At 37.3% G+C, this 22729-nt stretch overlaps 1 protein-coding gene across 7 annotated transcripts in view; it reads left to right on the forward strand.

Moving 5' to 3' along the window:
- The window catches only part of LOC107843638, a 43444-nt gene extending 22490 nt beyond the window's left edge, over positions 1-20954 (forward strand). For 2 of the 7 annotated variants that reach the window (XM_016687983.2, XM_047399827.1), the window contains 10 exons: positions 992-4473; positions 4571-4650; positions 4838-4918; positions 16590-16661; positions 16736-16841; positions 17077-17131; positions 17942-18070; positions 18162-18279; positions 19353-19432; positions 20300-20954. In XM_016687983.2, the coding sequence (XP_016543469.1) occupies positions 992-4473; positions 4571-4650; positions 4838-4918; positions 16590-16661; positions 16736-16841; positions 17077-17131; positions 17942-18070; positions 18162-18279; positions 19353-19432; positions 20300-20714 (4618 nt within the window). In that variant the 3' untranslated portion in view covers positions 20715-20954. Of the gene's footprint in view, positions 1-991; positions 4474-4570; positions 4651-4837; positions 4919-16589; positions 16662-16735; positions 16842-17076; positions 17132-17941; positions 18071-18161; positions 18280-19297; positions 19433-20299 lie in introns of all 7 variants that reach the window. The other 5 variants (XM_047399822.1, XM_016688006.2, XR_001666491.2 and 2 more) reach the window with 5 other exon arrangements.
- The last annotated feature ends 1775 nt before the right edge of the window (positions 20955-22729 follow it).

A 22729-nucleotide genomic window follows, 5' to 3' on the forward strand; every position in this document is an offset into this window, starting at 1 on the left:
GAAGCGAAACATATGACCTATTTTTCTCAACTTATTTCGCACCTAGCTTAAAGGCTTAACCCTCCTTAAGCAAGTCTTAGAGAACACGGAGTTGCGCACCAATACTTGGAGGATATTTTGTTTGCTAGATCAGATAGTGCTTTGAAAGGGTGTTTAGTCTTATGAAAGGAATAACTTTAATTTGAAAGCCACTTTGGGAGTCTATGCTCAGTAAAGAGTAAGATGTCATCAATCTGGATGCTATCCTGATATTATGAACTCAAGGCATAGAAGATATTCCGTTGATTATGATTATCCGTATGTGAAATAAAAAATTTCGGTCTCTTCTGAATATATCCTGCATCTTGTCCAATTCTGCTGCCCGTCTGCTTTTCAATTCTCACCCTGCATTCCTCTCAGAAAGATAGATTTCTTGTATGAAGTAGATTACTTGATTAAAGCAGGTGTTAGTACTGATTGGAAATGATATTCTACATTGAAAATAGAGTTGGTGCTAAACACCTTTTAAATGTTCTTTTTGAGGCTGATGCTAAGCAAGTAAGAGCTACTTTTCTATGTCCTGTGACTATTCTTCTTCTTCTTATTATAATAAAATAATTTGTAAAAGACACTTTAGTTGTTGGCACCAACATGCCAGGCCTGGACAAATATAGTCCATGTACTGTTTGATTATCTTGGAAAGAGGATTTCTGTACAACTTTCAGAGACAAAAAACTAAAAAAACTTTGTCAGGTACAAGAACTTCAATTGGAATGATTGCTCTGGTGAGATCTGATTGGGCTGTTTGGCTAGCCGTAATCAGTGAAGCCTAATAGTTCTATTTATTGAGCTGAGTCTATATATAATGGAGTTTTTATGTGTCATAGACTCATAGTGAAGAGTTATCTGTTATCCACTTATCCTGAACTCTGTCTGTTGACTGATACGTAAGCGCATATGACAGTAAGCTTTTCCCTCGTCACTGATTTTTCTTGAACCAATGAATATGCAGTGTACTTCTCTCAGTTTTGGAACCTCACATGCAGCTTCCTTCTGACATTGACCTTCGCCAACCTCCTAGTGCTGAGCTGCTAGAACCACAGTTATTGAATGTTTCACCTCTTTCTTCCGTCTTCCGCAATGGTGGAGCTTCTTCCAGATCTGGCAGTCATGATGATTCTGATGCAAAAGTTGATTCTGATATGACTGGAAAAGTAGACATCCCTGAGGAAGTGAACCTTCTCTTTGCCCCCCCAGAGCTCAATAGAATCTCACTAGTCTCTGGCAGCCTGGAGAAAAAGTGCAGAAACTTAAGTTCTGATGTCAAGAAGGAAATTAGTCACATTGTTGAAAAGTCTACAAACAATCATTTTGGTAACGAATTGCTATCTGCTATTGATTATACTGTCGAGTATTCTAATCTGCATGCTGATTACTTTCAGCTTATGAGTTATCGAGACTGTCAGATGAAAGCTTCTGAATTTAGGCGTTTAGCTCTGGACTTGCATTCTCAGTGTGAGATCACTTCCGAGGGTCATGATGCTGCTATAGATGCTTTGCTTTTAGCAGCGGAGTGCTATGTTAATCCATTCTTTATGTCGTCTTCCAGGGACAGTTCAGCTATTATGAACAAACTGAGTACTAAGAAGCCATGTAAAAACTATGAAGTTTCTGTTCTTCAGAAACTTTTTGAGGAGGACAATGACTTCAAAATTGTAGCTGATCTTGAGAGGAAAAGGGACAAATTTGTTCTTGAAATAATTCTTGAAGCAGCTGAGCTTGACAGGAAGTATCAGCAGAACTCCGACGGGGAATGTACAACTCCTTATGTTGAAGGGACTGATGGAAAAATTGATATATCTCGGAAAGATATAAAATCAGCAGATGCTATAACCTTACTTCGTCAAAATCAAGCACTTATATGTGACTTCTTAATTCATCGTCTGCAAAAGGAGGAGCACCCGACACATGAGATACTATTGCAAATTCTGCTGTTTCTATTGCACTCTGGAACTAGATTGAACTGTTCTCCTGAGCTCATTGTTGACACAATCATAAAGTCTGCTGAGCACTTGAATCAGCAGCTGAGATCTTTTTATTATCAATTAAAAGAAGGAACTGTCCATTTGAATGAGTGGAAGCTGCATGCAGTTCGACGTCGCTGGATCCTTCTTCAGAGATTGATAATTGCTTCAAGTGGTTGTGATGAAGGGTCCGAGCTTTCAATTAACTACAGGAGCGGTTTTCGGTTTGCTAATTTACTTCCTGCTTCAGCTTGGCTGCAAAAGATACCTGCATTCTCATCTTCAGCTTCCCCTCTTGCCCGTTTTCTTGGCTGGATGGCAATATCTCGTAATGCTGCACAGTATCAGAAGGAGAAACTGTTCCTTGTCTCAGATCTTCCACAGTTGACATATCTTCTGTCTATATTTTCAGATGAGCTTTCTGTGGTAGGTTGCCTGGAGCAGAAAGATGACAAGAAAATTGAAGAATCTGGCAACAATTCAAGTTCTAGAAAAGGGGGTGAAAGTTGTAGTCCACAGAATGAAGATCAGTCTTTTTCTGTTATATACCCTGACATAAGTCAGTTCTTTCCAAAATTGCAAAAGGAGTTTGAAGTTTTTGGGGAATCTATATTGGAGGCTGTTGCTTTGCAATTAAGATTTTTTTCTCCTGCTATTGTACCTGATTTATTATGTTGGTTTTCTGATTTTTGTTCATGGCCTTTTGTACGAGAAGAGAACCAACCTTTTTGTAGAAGATCTACTGGGCTTGCAAAAGGCTTTGTTGCTAAGAATGCAAAAGCAATTGTCTTATATGTGCTTGAAGCCATCGTAGCTGAGCACATGGAAGCACTGGTACCAGAAGTACCAAGGTTGATGCAAGTTCTTGTTTCCTTGTGTAGGTCTTCATACTGTGATGTGTCATTTCTCAGTTCAGTGTTGCCATTGGTAAAGCCAATTATCTCATATTCTTTGGGAAAATGTTCTGCCAATGAAAACTTAGTGAGTGATGATTCATGTCTTAATTTAGAATCATTATGCTTTGACGAAATTTTTGACATCATCAAAGAAGAGAACCAGAGCACTCCAAGAGAGGATGGTCTATGCAGGGCAATGCCAATTTTTGTTTTGGCATCGATGTTTCCTGATCTATCCTTGCAACACAAAGTTGAATTATTGCAGTCTTCTATATCCTGTGCTGATTTTGCTTCTTGTGAGCCAACTACTTCATTTCTTGATTATCTTTGTGCATATCAGGCTGTTGTAAGAAATTGCAGAGGTTTGCTCCTCGAGACACTGAGAGGTTGGGGTGTCATTCCCTACACTACGTTTCCGTCGTCTGAAATGGATATTTCTGCACCATGTGATGTTAGATCTGAACAGCAATCAACTTTTCTTTTGGATATCTGTGGCTCAACTGAGAGTGATGAAACGAACATCGATCATAATGCTGTTGTAAACAAAAAGTCTCATCTCAAATTTGTGGAAGTTGGAAGATTCTTAAAGGAGCTAGAAGCACTCATTTCTAAGCTCAATCCAACTATTGAACGATGCTTTATGATTCACCATAAATTAGCAAAGAGTCTAGCCCTTGTGTCTGCAGAAAGTTTTGTGTACTCAAGATGCCTAAGTTTGGTTGCTGAGAAAGTTCCAGTTTCTGAAGGCAGTGAGGAGGGAATTCCGCTTAAGATGGAATCTATTTCTGATTTCTCTGATTTTTGGAAAATAAGTCTTGAAGGACTTGCCGAAATGATTCTAGTGCTTCAAGAGAACCACTTGTGGGAGCTTGCTTCTGTGATCCTTGGTTCTGTACTTGCTGTTCCTCAACACCTCTCTTTGCATAGTGTAATTGGCAGTGTATGCTCTGCAGTGAAAAATTTCTTGCATGGTGCCCCAAGTATTGCTTGGAGGCTTCACAGTGATCAATGGATCTCTCTGCTATGTGAAAGAGGTATGCACAGGTACCATGAATGTGAAGGTTCTATGATTGATCTGTTCTCTTTCATGCTTTGCCATCCGGAGCCTGAACAACGATTTATTGCACTCAAACACTTGGGGAAGCTTATGAGCCAAGATGGACATAGTGGGTCTGCTTTAATATGCTCTAGTACTCACGATAAAGTAGCCTCATCAGTAAGTAAGTCTTTTGCACGTGAGCCGATTATATCTGCGCTCGTTTCTGGTACATGGGATCAGGTAGCGCTGCTGGCTTCATCTGACCCTTCACAGCGTTTAAGAATCCACACAATGGCACTTCTTGTTAACTATGTACCATTCTCGGAAAGACGCAATTTGCAATCATTTCTTGCAGCAGCGGATACAGTTCTACAGTGTTTGACAAAACTATCGCAACCAACCTGTGAAGGACCATTAGCACAACTCTCGATTACACTTTTTGCCAATATTTGTCTGTACTCTCCAGTTGAAGATCTTTCACTTATTCCTGAAAATATTTGGAGCAGTGTTGAAAGTTTTGCATTAGGAGGACATGGTATAGTTTTCTTGTACTTCTCTGTTACAACCAAAAGCAGATATAAGATCAAGTTCTGTCAGTATTGTACAATCCAATTTGTCTCATGTTTTCCCAGAAAGATTTCCCGTCGTAGTTGAGAAAAGAACTTGCCAAGCTTTATGTAGATTGAGAAATGAAGGGGATGAGGCTAAAGAGGTAATGGATCATGAAGGGCTCTGATTTCATTTGTCACTTTCTTAGTAATGTATGTCTAGAATTTCAAACATCAAATATTGAATTCCTACTCCTATTTTTTCTTTTCTCTCTCCAAAAATCTTGCTATTAGTTTGACAACATTATTTTTGTAAGTACGTCTAACGTGAACTTCTTGTATGGGTAAAAGATGTTGAAAGAAGCTCTCTCTTCAAATTCCCAGCAGCAAATGGATCCAGATTTTGGTCATACGCGTGAAACAATCCTTCAGGTATAAATAATCTTAATCCAGTAAGTCTCTTGTTAATGATCTATATTTCATCGAGATATCCCATTTTTCATCCGACACGATATGTATAAAGTAACTCCAGCTGTACGTTTGAACATTATCTAGAACACTTGTGGTATTTGGTTTGAATAAAACTACTAATTGCTTTCTATGATAAAAATATCAGCTGCTTTATATTTGATTGTAAAGTAGCAATTGGCAATCAGCATCATTCATTCTTTAGTTCACATGTCTGATGTGATCTTTTCCTACTCCACATTTGTGTTGATTCCTCTCCTGTGAGGAACTAACAGAGGAGGAGAGAATCATAGGAACAGGATACATGAGTTCATAGGATTATATACAATACATATAATCCCTTTTCCGATGTGGGACAATGTGTAACACAAACAGTCCTATGGTTTTGACATGAGTTTGCAAATTGTTGGAAGTGTGTGGCCATCTCCTCTGAAAGCTCTAGCTGTTAGAGAGATCACACTTCATTTACTTAATTATATTCTCAGCACGGCCTCCCACTTGCGGGCCTGATTCTTTTTTCATGGGCCAAGCACATGGAACTTTTTTTGATAATGGGTGCAACGAGATTCTGCCTCCTCTTTGAAGTGCGTGACCATCTTAGCTAAAAGCCAATGTTCTTAGAGATAGCACTACTACTTGTAATTATAAGTACCCCTTTGGTGTAGTTCTTTGTTTATAATTGATAAAAAAAAGCCTTCTTTATCTGTGATATGAAGATGGTCGATGGTCATCGGCCGAGTGGAAGAAGACCTTTGGGGTGAACATATATGAGCTATATGGAGACATGTTCCTATTTGAATTTCCCAACATATTCATGGTGGAACAGACGATACAAGGTCAATGGAAGTGGAAGAATATAGCTTTCTACCTAGAATAGTGGTGCCCGGTGATAGGATGCGTTCCAAATTCCTCGAAAACCAAAGAAACTTGGATTAAAGTGGTAGGAGTTCTCTTACACCTCTGGTTGCATCAGATTTTTGTGGAAATTGATCGAATATGTGGCGGATGGGTTGCTACTGAAGAGGAGACTGAACTGAAGAATCATATGAAGTGGGTGAGAATTTTGGTAGCTAATGACGGTAGAAACATATCAAAAGAGGTGAAAATCTTGCGAGGAGGGATCAGTTATCACTTCACGATATGGGCGGAAAGCAAACTAAGGTTCGAAGAGTCGCCGAAAAAAATTGCAGACCTACCAGAGAAGACAGTCCCACAAAATTCCCAGTTCAAGCTTCGGACAAGCCAGTATTGCAAAGCCTCTGCTATCACTGCGATTTAGTACAAAAGTCTCTAATTCTTAGGACTTCACATACAAAAAAGCATGTGGGGGAGGGTCAGTTAACAGCTGTGTGTTTGGAGGACAAATCTCCACGTGATTCACTGAATGCAGAGTCCAACACTGGGCCTAGTGAGGCCCAACATGAGGGAGTTAAATGTAGAAGAGGATAATGGGCCTGATCCAGCAAGCTTTGTTATTTTTAACAAAATAACAAGCCCAACTCAGTTGATTCTAAACAACGATCATTCCAGTCCAGTGAGCTTACCCTTGAAGAATTAAAATCTCAAGTCTCCTTTTCAGCCGTGCAAACATCAGAACAAAGTATGGTGCAGGAAATTATAGTGGTGAATTCCTAAGTTGCTCGGACTCTCCAAAAATGTTGTTGCACCCTTGTCGGATTCTTCAAAAATACACTATTTCCGGAGGATCCGACACGCACCCGTCGACATTTTTGAAAAGTCCGAGAAACAAAGGTGAATTCTATCAGGGATTTGATAGAAGAACCTACGCAAACCATGGAGGAGACAGATACTCAAGAAGACATAAGGGGAGAATTGAATATGAGAAAAGTTATAAATCCCTAAAAAAAAATCATAGGGGAGGGATTTCCATTGAAGATGCAGAACTATTGCATATACAAGAACAACTTCTTGTAGAGAAAGAGAAGGTCTCTGCATCGGTGAGAACAAACATGCTTAAATTGGGGAAATTACTGCAGGCTGATTTCAAGGCCATGAGGAAGAAGCCATGGAACTACTTCTTCAAGTGGATTGCTCCAGACAAGCAAGGTACCAGGAATCTACAATGGTGTGTAAGAAGATAAAATATAAAGGCTCTACAGAACTGAAAAGTTTAGTGCTTTTTGATGTAAAATTCAAGAGTGGTGGGAATAGAGATAAGGGGAGAAACATATGTTTACATGGAATGTATCAATTTCAAAAGAAAAAAATAAAACTTGTATCATGGAATGTAAGGGGCTTGAACAGCAGGGATAAAAGGAGAATTGTAAAGAACATAATGGGGGACTGGAAAGCTGATATCATATATTTATGGGAGACAAAATTAGAGGGGGTTTTCGCAGGTCTGATATTGCAACTATTGGGGGGGTGGGGGGGGGGGGGGGGGGGAAGGGGGAAGATAAATTAAAATGACATGTTGAGAGGCTAGTGGACTAAAAGAGGATATTATTATTATTATGGGATAGTAGAGTATGGAAAGGGGAAATACTAGAGGTAGGAGCTTACACTCCCACCTGCTAATTTGAAGCACAATTTCAAGATTTCAACTCTCATATGACAAGGGTGTATGCTCCTAACTATTACAAGGAAAGAAGAATGGTATGGGAGGAGATTGGCTCCATCAAAGGTTTATTTAAAGGACCATGTAAACTGTACTAGAAGAACAAAGGGAACGAGGGAATTCTCTGACCTGATTGAGGTTATGAATTTAATTGATCTTCAATTAGAAAATGCTAGCTGCACATGGTTCAAAGGGGATAATCAAAGAATAGCCTCAAGAATTGACATGATTTTGGTATCTCAAGAATGGGATGACATTCAGTAATCTGAAGCAAGTTGCTCTTGAAAGATTAGTGTCAGATCATTCTCCAATTGCTATTTTGAAGGTGGTACCTAGAAGAAGAACAAGAGTTATTTCAAGTTTGAGAATTGATGTTTAAACACTGATGGCGTCATGGATAGAGTAAAGGAGTGGTGGAGTTCTTTTGACTATACTGGTAGGCCCTACTTTATCTTAGCCTCCAACTTAAAAGCCCTAAAACATAAATTAAAAGAGTGGAGCAGAAGTTGGCAGGGAAACTTAGGGCAACAAAGAATGGGATTACTAGAGAAATTGGCATCTTTGGAAAGCATTGCTACGGACAGAGTTCTAACAGAAGATGAATCAGTGGAAGGCATCTGTTCTCATGAAATTTGAGGATTTGATTAAGAATGAAGAAATATCACGGAGACAGAGATCCAGATGCTTGTGGTTGAAAGAAGGGGATAAGAACATCAAATTTTTCCATCAGATGGCTAATGCAAATAAGAGATACAACAATATAGACCAACCTCTAATTCAGGGGAGCCTAGTCCAGGATCCAGTTAGGATTCGAGAGGAAATTTTGGAGTTTATCATAAGTTAGGATTCGAGAGGAAATTTTGGAGTTTATCATAAGTTATATTCTGAGGAAGTAAAGTGGAGACTTGCCAGTAATTTCACAAATTGTCCAAGGATGACAACGGAGGAAATGAAAGACTTTTAGAAAAGAATTTTGAAGAGGATGAGGTGTTGAGTTGCTTAAAGAACTGTGCAATTGACAAAGCACCTGGTCCAGATGGTTTGGGTTTTTCATCAAATACTGGGATGTGGTGAAACATGATATTATGCAGACCTTTCAGAAGTTCTACGACCAAGAAAGGTTTGAAAGAAGTTTTAATGCTACTTTCATAGCTTTGATTACTAAGAAGAAAGGTGCTAAAGAATTATTTTTTCTAAAAATTACACAAATACACAACTTATGTTTCAAATATTACAAGAAATCCCAACTCCCTAAACATATTACAAAAATCCCAACATATACACAAAATGTTATGTATATGTCGGCTATGTTATGTATATTAATAGGGAGAGAGAGTAAAGTAATTAAAAAAGTGGGAGAGAGTGTAAGTACTTCCAAAAGGGTTGATATTTATGTTATTTATACATTTTTTAGAGGGTAACATTTTTTCATATCCAAAAAAGGCTCAGCACCATTAAGCTGGTGCTAAGGCTAAAGGTTTCAATCACAAAATAGGATAATGGGGGATCCTTTGTACAACTACTAACTTACTAATTGTCAAAGAAATCTACAAAAACTGCTATCTCCCCATTACATCCTGTTTACACCAAAAATAGAAAAGATTGAGGTAATTCATCTTAATTTTGTGGATGGGATTGCTATTGTTCTCAAAATATCTAAGGTTCCTCTCTGTGCATCTAAATACCCGTCTTCCTCTGCCCCTCTTCTTCCAATACTCTTTCAATTCTTCAGAAGTTCCAGAGTTGTTCTTGGCATTGCCCAAATCACCGCCAACATACCAAAGAACATTTGCCACAAATTTGCAGTTATCTCATAATGCAGGAAGAGATGCTCATTGTTTTCCGCTTCCTGCCCACACAATAGATATCTTGAGAAAATCTGAAGAACTTTCTTTTGTAGTCTCTTCTGAGTTAAACAAGCTCTTCTAACTACCAACCACACAAAGCACATTATTCTGGTAGGAATTTCATTGCCAAATGAATTTCCATGGCCATACCACTGACACACAATTTCTCCTGTTCATTTTCCAATAGATTGATTTAACTGAGAAGGCACCTTTATCGAAAAGGCTCCACACTTCCTAGTCATTCAAAGCCCTTCTGAAGTTCAGCTCCCATCCATTTTCCATCCAGATTTGTCTTACAGTTGCTTGCTTTTGAAGAATCAAAATATATTGATCTGGAAAAAGGGTTTTCAAGTTGTTCTAATCAATCCACCAATCATCCCAAAATGAAGCTTTAAACCCATAACCCACCTTAATTCTAATATTGGTCTAAAAATTAGACCACATATTTTTTATGGTCTTCCATAGACTGCATCCACATGTACCTTTCACTTTTTCAGTTATCCAGCTGTTCATTAAACCATTTTTTTTTTTTTATGAATCTTCCCCACAAAGATCTGTCCTCTGTCATGAACCTCTGTAGGCACTTTTGTAATAGGCTATTGTTGTGAATACTCATTTTTTTTATTCCAAGTCCACTATGCTTCTTGCTGCATAGTAGTGAATCCCGTCTCACAAGATTTTTGTTCTTTACTTCAGAACCATTCCATTGAAAATTCCTTCTTAATTTATCTATCTTCTTCACTATCCCCTTAGGAATAGGAAAGCAAGCCATCATATAAGTGGGAAGGGCATCCAAAACAGAGTTTATCAATATCAATCTGCCACCAAGGGACAAATATTGTCTTTTCCAAGTAGCCAACCTGCTGTCACACCCCTCCACCACTTCGCTCCAAATATCTTGGGCTTTGTTCTTTGTACCAAGAGGCATTCCAATATACTTTATGGGTAGAGCTCCCACTTGGCATCCCAGCTTTACAACTAGTAGATCCACTCCATCAGAGTGATCTGATTGACTGAAAAAATAGAGCTTCTGCTCCAATTCACATGGAATCCAGATACAACCTCAAAGATAGTTAGGATGACCCTCAGATGTTTGTTTTGGTTCACTTATGCCTCGCAAAAAAACATCGGCATAAAACAAGTGAGTGATCTCTATGTCGTCTCTATTACTATGTGCCCCAAAACCTTTTATCCAGCCACTGACATTAGCCTTTCTAATCATATGATCTAGCCCTTCCGTTGTTAAGACAAACAAGAATGGTAGCATTGGATCACCCTGTCTTAGGTCCCTTTGAGAATGGAAAAAACCTTTAGGATTGCCATTAATTAAAAGGGAGAACTTGACACTAGAGATGCAAAAATCAATCCATTTGATCCACGTATCACCAAACCCTATATCTTTCCGTATTTTCAGAAGAAAATCCCAATTGACATGGTCATATGCCTTTTCTATGTCAAGTTTGCACAAAATTCAGCATCTAATATTTGTCTCCCCTTCAAGTATGCCATTTGATGTTCATCTACCAACTTGTCCATAATAGTCTTCAGTCTTTCTATGACCAACTTAGAGATAATTTTATAAACACCCCCAATTAAGCTTATTGATCTAAAACTTTTCAATTCTTCTGCACCATGCTTCTTAGGTTTTAATGCTATAACTGTAGCATTAAAAGATTTCTCAAAAACTTCATTCCGATGATAATTATGTATGGAGCTCATCAAGTCTTCTTTCAAAACTTCCCAGCAAGTAAAAAGCCATTGTGAAATCATCTGGGCCGAGGTCTTATCTACGACGCATTGAGAAATAGCCTGGTAAACCTCAGTTTCTGCGAAAGGTCTTTGTAGCCAATCTTGTTTTTCATTTGTGATCTTCGGACAGTCTGTGTTTTCGAATGTAGGTCTCCATGCTTCAGATTCTGAGTAGACTTTTGTAAAAATTTATCATAGCCATTTTGATATCTTTTGGTTCTAGGATTTCTTCTCCCATTACCACCAACCTATCAATAGTATTATCTCTTATGAGTTGTTGCCATCTTGTGAAAAAATCTAGTATTTTTATCCCCCTGTTGAAGCCAAACTCTATATTTTTGCCTCTAGCTTGCCTCCTCATTCTTGGCTAAATCCTCCAATTTTATTACAGTTCTGGCCCTTATCATCATCTCCTCTTCAATCAATTTTCTGGAATCAAGCACATGATTTTATTCTGTTAATTCATTTAGTTGACTATTCTTTCTGTTAACATTCTCGCTAAACTTTTCTCTGCTCCAGACTTTGAGCTTTTTCTTCGGTAACTGAAGTTTAACACTGAGCCTATAGTCCCGGCTACCTTCAACTACAAATTCATTCCACCAGCGTTGTATCATATCCATGGAATCTTCTACTTCCAACCACCAATTTTCAAATTTGAAATATGACCCCTTATGATCCTAATTGTCGCACTCCAAGATGATTGGTGCGTGATCAGATAATACTCTAGGCAGAATCCTCCGTTTTATATCTTTAAAAGTTTCATCCTATTCCACTGAGTACAGGAATCTATCCAATCTAGCTGCACTTTTATGATTAATTCCCCTACACCATGTAAATCTTCCCCATTTTAGTGGTGGATCATGCAGTTCCATCTCATCTATCCATTCACAAAACTCAGACATAATATTAGCGATTCTATGGCACCCCATTCTCTCAACCATGTATCTGATTGTGTTAAAATGCCCGCAACTGGCCCACGGACCATCACATAAGTTTCTCATTGCAGCAATTCTTTCCAGCACTTGTTCTTCTCAATTCTGGTATGAGAAGCATACACACCGGTGAGACACCAACTAAAAGATTTTGAACTGCTACAAATCTGTAAGTTAGAGAGTATTGACCTTTCTCAACAAAGATCCTTTTCCACACTCCTATCACACAATATCAAAATTCTCTCACAACTCCTTTCGGCTTCTAAAAAGCCTAATTTCATCCACTTGCATGACCACAATTGTTTAGCAAAATCTTCCACACCTTTTTCTAGTTTTGTTTCTTCAAAGCAATAGATGTCTACTTTCCACTTTTGCATTAGACTCTTAACCGTCATTCTTTTGGAACTCATGTTAAGCCCTCTCACATTCCAGGATAAAAGTTTGGTTTTCATTGATAAGTCAAACTGAGAGGCCTTCCCCTATTTCTGACTCCCTCCACCTCTTTATTTAGATCCGATTCAAAGTTCAACTCATTTTTGTCAATTTCCCTGCTTTTTGGTGTTATGATCTTGTTACCTTGTCTTTGTTTCTCCAAAAACATTTCTTCCATTTAGCTTTATAAGTAACGCTAGAGCTTCCTTCTCACATCCTTCAAAGACAACCCCATAACTAGCTCCAGGATGTTGCTATTAACCCAATTTGATGCCTCCACTAACTAGCTCCAGGATGTTGCTATTAACCCAATTTGATGCCTCCACTTCTGCTTCCTGGAACTCCTATGATTGTACGACAACTGGTTCTAGATCGTGTATCCGTAAAACTAAGCTTGTTCCTCTTGCATCGTTGATCTCATTATCTACCTTTCTTTTTGCTATTGGAGCTTTTACATTATGATTAGAAATCTAAGTTTCTTCTTCTGTTTGCTTGTGCAATTCTCTGTTATTTGAGTCATGTTCAATACTGTGTATGCCTTCACGATCCTCTGTTGAGGACTCCCAGCCCTGGAAGGCTTCCAAAAACTTAAGGCCAAAGTTCTAATTTCGTGGAGCTCTTTAAAGGAAATATTCTGATCCCTAGAAGATGGTGGTTCAGACTGGAGTTTCGAATTTTCTGCTTGCTCAAAAAAAGTTTCGGCCCAAACCACCTCTAGGTTTTAAAACAGGTTTACTTGTCATTGTACATGAAGGGGCTGCATGATCCAAGTTGTTAAGGACTATCCCCTTACCCTTCACATTATGCCTCGACACATTTACTGGCTTTCTTTCAAGGAAGGCAAATTATGGATGCTGCCCTCATAGCTAATAAGGCGGTTGATCCAACCCGAGTTTGAAGAAACCAAGAATACTATGGAAACTTGACATTGAAAAGGCTTATGATCATGTCAATAGGGGATTTCTTATGAGTTTGCTAGAGAAGATGGGATTTGGGTACAAAATTTGAGACAATGGATCTATTACTGTATCCCAACAATAAACTTCTTAGTCCTTATAAATGGCTTTCCAACAGGGTTTTTTAAGCACACAGAGAGGTTTGAGACAAGGTGACCCCCTGTCACCTTTATTGTTCGTACTTGTAGAGGAGGGACTCAATGATTAAGCACTTCTTTACATGTGAATTAGAGGAAAAGCTTCCTCTATTCGGTCAATGTTTGCCAAACATGGAAATGTTGAAGACGATTTTAGGGGGTGAAGTGGGTACTCTGCCTATCATTTACCTAGGTTTGCCTCTGGGAGCAAAGTCAAAGTTCATAGAAATTTAGAATGGGGTGATTGAGAAACATGAGAAGAAGTTAGCAGGATGAAAATCCCAATATCTTTCTCTGTGTGGCAGATTGACTCTCGAATTAATGTTATACTTGATGCACTTCCAACGTTTATGATGTCTTTATTTCTCGTACCAACAGGAATCATCAATAGGTTGGACAACATCAAGAGGGAATTTCTTTGGCTAGGGAACAAAGAAAGGGAAGGCTATCATTTAGTCAAATAAAAGGCAGACCATTGAGAAGAGAAGTGGGGGTTTGTGGATCAAGAATTTGAAGAATCAAAGTAATGCTCCAAGAATGAAGTGGCTTTGGAAGTATGCTAGTGAAAATCAGAACCAATGGTGCAATGTCATTAAGAACAAATACGAGGATGATGATAACTGGATGGCAAAGGAAGTCACTACTCCTTATGGTGTTAGCTTATGGAAGTCTATTAGAATGTTATTGGGATGAATTCAAAGTCAACACCAAGATTGAAGTGGTAGATGGAGCTAAAACTATTTTTTGGAAGAATGATTGGAGATCTTATTCTCAGATATATACATTCTAGTTCTACATCAGCAAAGCACAATATCTGAATTGTGGACACCTGAAGGGTGGAATTTTGAGTTCAGGAGAAATCTCAATGATTTGAAAATTCCTATAGAATCTTTCAACACCATTGACCAGTTCAATGGCCTGAGAATCGGACAAGACATTCTAAAATTGCAAGGGAAATGCATAGGGGCTTTTAGAGTAAATACAACTTACAGGAAACTTAACCAGACAAACCAATAGTTACTCAGATAGCTAAAATCCCACACAAAGTAGCCTACTTTGTCTGATTATTGGCAAAGGAAGTTATGCCGACTCAAGATAACCTGATGAAGAGGGGAATCCATTGTGTTCTAGGTGTTTTTCTGTGGGGAAACTGGAGAAACAGTGGTCCATCTTTTTATTCACGGTAAGGTAACTAATCAACTGTGGAGAATATGTTGTCGATTTGTGGAAGGCAATTCATTAAATATGTAATTCTATTTTAGTAAGTTTTACTTATTATTCTAGAATAGGGTTTTATGTTTTCTATTTCCATTAGGATTAGAATTTCTAGAATAGAGTTTTATTTTTTCTACTTTCATAAGGATTAGGCTATTGCTGTAAGGACTCGTTTGGTAGGCCGTATTAAATAAAATTAATCACGGATTAAAAGTTAGTCCAACTATGTACAATGTTTGGTTGCCCAATTTAAATCTAATCCCACCTAATACATAAATAGCTAATACACCATAGAGTGTATTATCTTATCCCTACGAAACCATGGGATTACTTATCCATGGCTTAATAATACATGGATAAGAGAATTAAATGACTCAACTACCCCTCAATTCTTTTTATTAAATTTTTCTTTTAGTTTCATTTTAAATTTAATCACTACAAATTTTATTGTTATGTTACATTAATTTGCCAACTTTTTTTTACTTTGCGTATGCGGATCAAGTGCTTAAATATCATTTACTCTCTTATGTTGGTTGATAGCTTCGAATGTGAACTACATTTATGCTATTTTGTAATTGTTCAATTTACAGACGGATTAATTTAAAAAGAAAAGATTATTGTCAAATAAATATATAATTTGAAAATATAAAATTATATTATCAACCGTCCGTGATGTTCTTATAGTGTGCTTTACATTTTTTAATCTCAATTACTTGTTTGTTTTAAATTTTTCTTGATTAAATAGACTCAATTTTTTTTAAAGAAATAAATGATCAACTAAGCGGAGTTATAATTATTATTCATATTTTAGCTTTTTTTAATATCGCACAAAGGGTGAGCAACTTAACTAGTTAAATGAACTAGAAAATCTCATAAAAATTTAAAGGTATAATTGTAAAAAAGATTTTGTAGAGTTTTAAAATACATGATATATCTAGTTTTTAATACAATGAACCAAACACTTGATAAAAAATAATCCCTGTATTACTAATCCCTGCATTACTAATCCCTGTATTGCTAATCCATGGATAACTTCTCTTTGTACCAAACGACCCCTAATACTCCTATTTAAAGGGGAGTTTTGGAGAATAAATGAATAAGTCGTATTTCAGCAAAAAACAAGAGATTGAAGTTCTCTCTTCCATTGAACTCTAAGGTTTCAGCCTCCCTTTAACGAGCTGAATTTATATATCGCCCGGTGAATCGATCCTTTCCCAAAAGATCATAACAGAATATTTCTCAATCTAAAAAATATAGCATGGACTATGCCAGGAAAAAATACATACAGACAGCTGGGAAGAAACAGGAGTACATGCCAAGAACATGAATAATTGGAGAATAGTTCCCGTTACTATCTAATGAACAATCTGGAAGAAAAGGAACCTTAGAGTTTTTTAGAATGTAGAGAATAGCATGCCGGCAAGTAAAGCTGAACCTTTATGTTTTAGGTGTAATCAAATATTCTCTAATGTCATAGTCTTTATCATTGATGTCTTAGACTCATTATAGGGATAGGACAGTAGATTTAGAGCTTTTGTAAATATGATTTCAGTACAACCCATGTACTGTCTTACAGAAAAAAACAATTACCAATTTCAAAAATAAAAAGAACTCTTCATTACGTTTCTTTTCTTGTTTATTAGTTGTTTATTTCGTGGTTGGGGCATCTTTCTGCAGATAGTTCCATCAACTAGTAACTAGTATCCTCTTGCATTTCCGTAAACCATATTTTTGCTAATTTGACCTTGATTGTCTTTTAGAATGCTGTATTGAGTATCCAATTTTTCAGGTCATAGCTGATTTGGCTGCTGTCAACTCATACTTCGACTTTTTCTCAAAGGAATGCCACCAAAAGGATCTGGTAAGGATTTGGTAGCTGTATGACATTCATTATTATTCGAGCTTTTGTCTTGATGGTAGCATCAATTCTTCAAGGAATTGGAGGAGGCCGAGATTGAAATGGAACTTCTTCAGAAGGAAAAAACAATGCAGGAATTATCAGCTGAATTTAATGATTTGCATCAGCTTCCCTTCCTAACTGGTAATATTTCCTGGTAATATGTGCATATTTTGTCAAATGATCTATCTATCATGTTAGAGCTTGTTTTCTTGGAAGTGAGACTGCTACGTGCTCGCACTGAATAGAAGGTTGACTTGATACTGTTGCATGAACTGCTGTAGAACTAAGTGCTACAGCTAATTTTGCATTTCAACTACAATTGATGGGGGCACATTCATATTTTCTGGAATTCACCTTTCTAAATTCTATTTTGCAGATTCGGCAAGGCCGGATAATCGCTTGCAGCAAATCAAAGAGGAAATCAAATCCTTGTATGCACCAACTACAATCTATATATACTTTAGATAGAAGTCGTATTTTTTAGCTGTATAATTGAACTTTTTATCTTTTTCTTTCCTCTGGCTGCTAGTTTAGTGTTCAGCATAAGCTTTCATTAGTTTATCATGGTTGCTGAATACATCCACATTTCGTCGTCACTTTGTAGCTTCAGGGTGTCAGTGTCGCTTGCCTGGGTATGCTGATTATTTCTAATTAAGAGTTTTATTTTATCCTTCACTTTGAAAAGCAGCTTGCACTTCTTTACATGTATGTACAACTACTTTTCTGTCCCACCCCCCACCCCCAATCACACACGAAAAAAAAAAAGAAGACAAACCCCTGCTTTACTTTGTTGCCTTTTTACCCATTTAGGGGTTGGTCAATTCATATCACGCATAGATTTGTACTTATGTCTAGAGTGACTAAGGTGTCTTTCAATGTTCAGATTCACTTGTCCAAAATGTGGGGTTGGTGGTCTCCTATATGTATTTGATGCAGGATAAAGGTTTTTTGCGTTAGACTATAGTTTTTTGTTCTCTGTTTATTCATTATGGTAAGTTCTCTCTAATCCATGCAGCGGTGCTGAGCTAGCTAATGTTAGCAATTTAACTTTCAATAGGGCATCTTGCCTTTCATCTCCTACCTTCGTCTTCACCCATGGACAGTAGAACTGATTTGATTGAAGAAAATAAAACACTATTCAACTGAGGGTGCTTATTAGTTCTAAACTTGTCTTCCTGAAGAGGAAAAAAACGAATGAAAGGAATTGACCTTGATCTCTTCTGTGTATCTCATCTTGCCAGAGAAAAGGCCAAACTCAAAGAGGAGGTTGTAGCACGCAGGCAAAAGAAACTACTCAACAGACATGCCCGGCAAAAGTTCTTGGAAGAGGCAGATCTTCGAGAAGCTGAACTTCTACAAGAGCTGGATAGGTTTTTCCTAGTACTCCCTGAAATCTCTTGCTTACATTATCTGATGATTACATTTTAGTTGTAAAATGTCTACATGATGCTACTGTGTCAGAGAGAGGATAGCTGAAGTAGAAAAGGAGATTGAGAGACAACGTCTGCTGGAGCTTGAACGTGCAAAAACTAGGGAGTTGCGACACAGCCTTGATCTAGAGAAAGAAAAGCAAACACAGGTATGAAATATGATCATAGCTTAATTGTCATCCCTTGCTTATGACAGACGGGGCAAAGTGTTTCAAACTAGACCTATTAATTTTTTGTTGAGAAAAGGGTACCTTTATATTCACACCAAAAGGTTCATCATTCAACCAATGATGAATTGGAAACTTACATCCCACAAAGTGGTGGGCACACCACAAAAAGTATACAAGTTTCCTATAAAGTCAACTAAATCTACTACCTCCCCTACAGGAGTCTGTTTACACCAAAGTACAAAAGACTTACACAATTCATTCTAATCTTCTTTAAATTAGTCTTTTGACCTTCAAAACACCTTGCATTCCTTTCTTTCCAGAGTGAGCACCATATGCAAGCTCGGATAGTTCTCCACTCCCCCGCCAGTGCTCTTTTCTTCCTCTATTATCAATCTTCTCAGAAGTTCCAATGTTGTCTTAGGCATCACCCCATTGACACCTAATATACACAGAAACATGTTCCATAGGCGCCTAGCTGCCTTACAGTGATGAAAATAAATGATCATTAACTTCTGCTTCCTGCTCACACACGATACATCTTCAAACTAGACCTATTAAATCATGCCAAGTGGATGCTTAGGTTTTGTTTGCATCAGCGATGTTCACCTTTATGTCTAGTGACTTTTCTGAATATAGTGAGATATCACCATCATATAAGCTTCATAAAAATAAAAATTTCTATTTCTGCATGGAGAATTCAGATTCCTAATCTTCACCATATGATTTAAGTTTCTCTGGGAGTTTTTCTTTGTTTCTTCCTTTCCCCGAGTTCCTGGTTGCTCTGTCCTTTGAATTGTTTGTCTTAATTCAGCCTTAACTGCTTAATGACACATTTCCTTCCACGGAAAGTGTGGACTTGTCACCCTTTTTTCAGCCTCACCTTTATACTTAATAAACCATTTCCTTGTAATCATAAAAGTTAGTGTTAGACACCATTCGGTACTTGTAAAGAAATTTGTATCCTCATCATAAGTGATTATGCTAAGTTAAATTTAAGTTTCATGTGATGGAGCGGAAGTCTTGGATGCCGATTTCACTTGATCTTCTTGCAGAGAGAACTGCAACGAGAACTTGAGCAAGTTGAGTCTGGAGTCCGACCATCGAGACGAGAGTTTTCATCCACACACAGTGGGTAAGTTTTGTTTCCTGTTACTTCTTTTCATGATAAACAATAACGATGTTTTTTGGCATCTGACTACAATCTTCTGTGTTAAGCAAACTATTTTAGGTTAATCTTTGTCTCGCTCCTTCCAAAACCCTGTCCCCTATGGGGAGTGCTCGCATTCTCCTTTTTCATTTTTCAACTACAACATTTGCTTTAGTTATTGCCGCTGGACATAGGGAGGTGTTCTAAATTGGTCAGGCTTGTCGTTTGGATGCCATATAAGATTACAACAAGATCTACTTTCACGGACAACAAAAATACTGCATTTTCGGGGATTCTTAGTAGGTTAGATGGTTGGCTACCTGTACTTTCACCGTGTTGGTGAGGGTTCAAATTCCCACATTGTAATCCCCTCCCACTTTCCCCATTTGGAAAAAAGGGGAAATACTGTATTTTCCAATGGTTGAGTCGGTAATTCTGTTCTTTAGATTTTCTTTCTCACATCTATTGAATTTTCTTCTAGACATAAAAGAATATCTACTGTCCAGTGGAAATAACTCGAGAATGCAGTACTAGCCGTGCATATATCTGGTACAAATTGATCAAGCACGTCATTTTAATGTCATTAGATTGATAGAGTCCCTTTCCTGTTCCAGGATGAGAAGGGATGCCCTCTAATCGTATGCGATAAACCCCAAACCCTGAACCTTGTTTATGAACTTTGAATGCACTAAATTTGATGGGTAGTTAATTAGCATTTCTTTTCTAGTGTGTGTTGCTCATATGACATGGGTCATGTCCGTGGGATTCTGGTTGTGGCAACTGATGCCATGGTCTTGACAGCATGGTAAATACAAGGAATCTTCTTTTGATGTGTTTTTCAATCTAATGCAGTAGGCCGCGAGATAGATACCGTGAAAGGGAAAATGGAAGAGCAGGTAATGAAGGTAGCAGAACTAGTACAGGGATGACACCGCCCGAAACTGCAACAAGCTCATCAATGGTAACCATGCCTACCGTTGTTCTATCAGGGACTAGGCAATTCTCTGGCCAACTTCCAACTATTTTACAATCACGTGACAGATCCGATGATTGTGGCAGCAGTTACGAAGAAAACTTTGATGGTAGTAGAGACTCGGGGGACACGGGTAGTATTGGGGATGCAGACTTGGTATCAGCACTTGAGGGACCATCTATGAACTTTGGGTCTTCTCAAAGGCATACTTCCCGGGGGAGTAAGTCCAGGCAGATTGTGGAACGAAGAGAACGGGATGGCAGACGGGAGAGTAAATGGGAGAGAAAACATTAAATAAGCACCAACAAAATCAATGTCATTGCCTACCAAGCTTTGATGGAATACTCACTTCCATGACAAGTAGTAGTACTATAGGATGGACTCTGCATTAGTAAAAATGTTGTTGTAGGTCTATATATATACCTGTAGATATAGAAGCTCAAGCAAGACTGTAAATTCAAGCCATTTTGTAAAAGTGGTTGTACCATATCTATTGTAATGACAAGTGAATTTTATGTTTTAAAATTTTGGCAATTTCTGGCTGTTGCTCTTGGGTTGTTTTGCTTACAGCTTAATGGCCCTTTTTGGGGGGAGTAATATGTGATTTTTTTTCTTTTGTTTTTCCTCAGTTAAGAATATACGAGTAAATGCCCTGTTGGGAATTTCAATAGATAAAGAAATACTCCCCCATCCCCCACCCCACCCCCCACCCCAGCACACACACTTATCATTTTACTCGACTCAATTTAACATTTTAACATTGCACATTGATTAAGAAGACAATTAATAGCATGGCTACTTTACCATGTAATCCTATTAAATGATGTTTACATTTTAATTTGGAGAAAAAATAATTAATATTAAGGGTAAAAAAGAATAAAAAAACTATTGTCTTAATTAATGAAAAATGACAAGAAAAATGAGAAATCAAATTAGAAAATTTGGAACAAATAAAATGGGACGGAGGAAAAAATGTGCCAGCACAGGTGAATGACATTTTTGAGAGTACAAGGGCAAAAATATTCTAAAATTGGATGAAAGGGATAAATACGTTGAAGACAATGGAGATTTAACGTTATAGGGGTGAATATAATTTTTTTTTTTTTTTTTTTTTGAGAGAGAGTATAAGGATAAATAGGATCCTAAATTGAATAAAAAGGGAAAATATGTTGGAAAAAAAAAAGATAATAATGAAAATCTTTTGAGAGTTCAAGGATAAATATAACCTTTTTCCATAGATGTTATACTTGTTTTAGAAACAAAACTAAATGCTTCAACCATTCAATCGAATTATTGGGATATAGAAAGAAGTTTCTATTGGTTAATAATCTTTTGAGGGATCTATTGGGTGGTCATTTATAACTTAGAAAAATCTCTATATAATGGATTCAGGATTCAGAATTTTCAAGTGTCACACCACTTTGAACGGTAACTACGTAGTAATTTATGCAAGTAGAATTAATATTACAAAGGTGAATATAAATAAGCTGCACATCAACTTTGCACACAATGAGCCCCATGACCTGTTGGCGTCTTCAAGGAGGTTTGAGGTTCGATTTCTTCTTACTATAAGTATTTTTATAACAATAAAAATCTTACTTTAAAATATTTTTCAAATATTTAGTAGAAGCTAAGGCCCGATTCTGCAACCTGTGGTGTAAAACAAGACATTTTTCCAGTGGCACCACACTCTCGCTTGAGCTTCTGGGTTCCAATTTTGTCTTGAGATCGTCTATTTTTTACGATTATGATGTTAAATAATGAATTAAGATGCCTTTTCATTAGCTAAATATTTACGTTTTTATATAGAAGATATTGATGGACTAAAGTCAAATTTTAATAAAATATTTAAGTAACATTTTACCATTGGGTGGAAACTTACACTTTACTAATTTTTTCTTTAAAAAAATAAAAAAATCAAGCTTGTGAGGACGATTTTGACAGTTGATTAATAGTGTGAAACATTAAATGAAAATGAAGTAATGAACTAATAAAGCTCAACATCTATTAGGTCATATTCTTTTTCTGGACCTAAATCACCATTTTCTCCACCATTGATTTCATCATCCAATAAGAAGTATGATTTGTTCTGAATTTTAGAGGTAAAATGCTCATATGATATTTGTTGATTATTTTTATATGCCACTGATATAGAAAAAAATCAAACTTTTAAAATGATGAATGTCTAATGAAAGAAAAATTCATAGGAGGACTTCCGATGGCAATTTTGAATCGAAAATTGCTATTTTTGTTTTCTCAAGAAATTATATGTACACTGTCAGAACGAGTCATGAATGAACTTGAACAAA

This window comes from Capsicum annuum, chromosome 1, assembly GCF_002878395.1.
Source record: "Capsicum annuum cultivar UCD-10X-F1 chromosome 1, UCD10Xv1.1, whole genome shotgun sequence".
Lineage (NCBI taxonomy): Eukaryota > Viridiplantae > Streptophyta > Magnoliopsida > Solanales > Solanaceae > Capsicum > Capsicum annuum.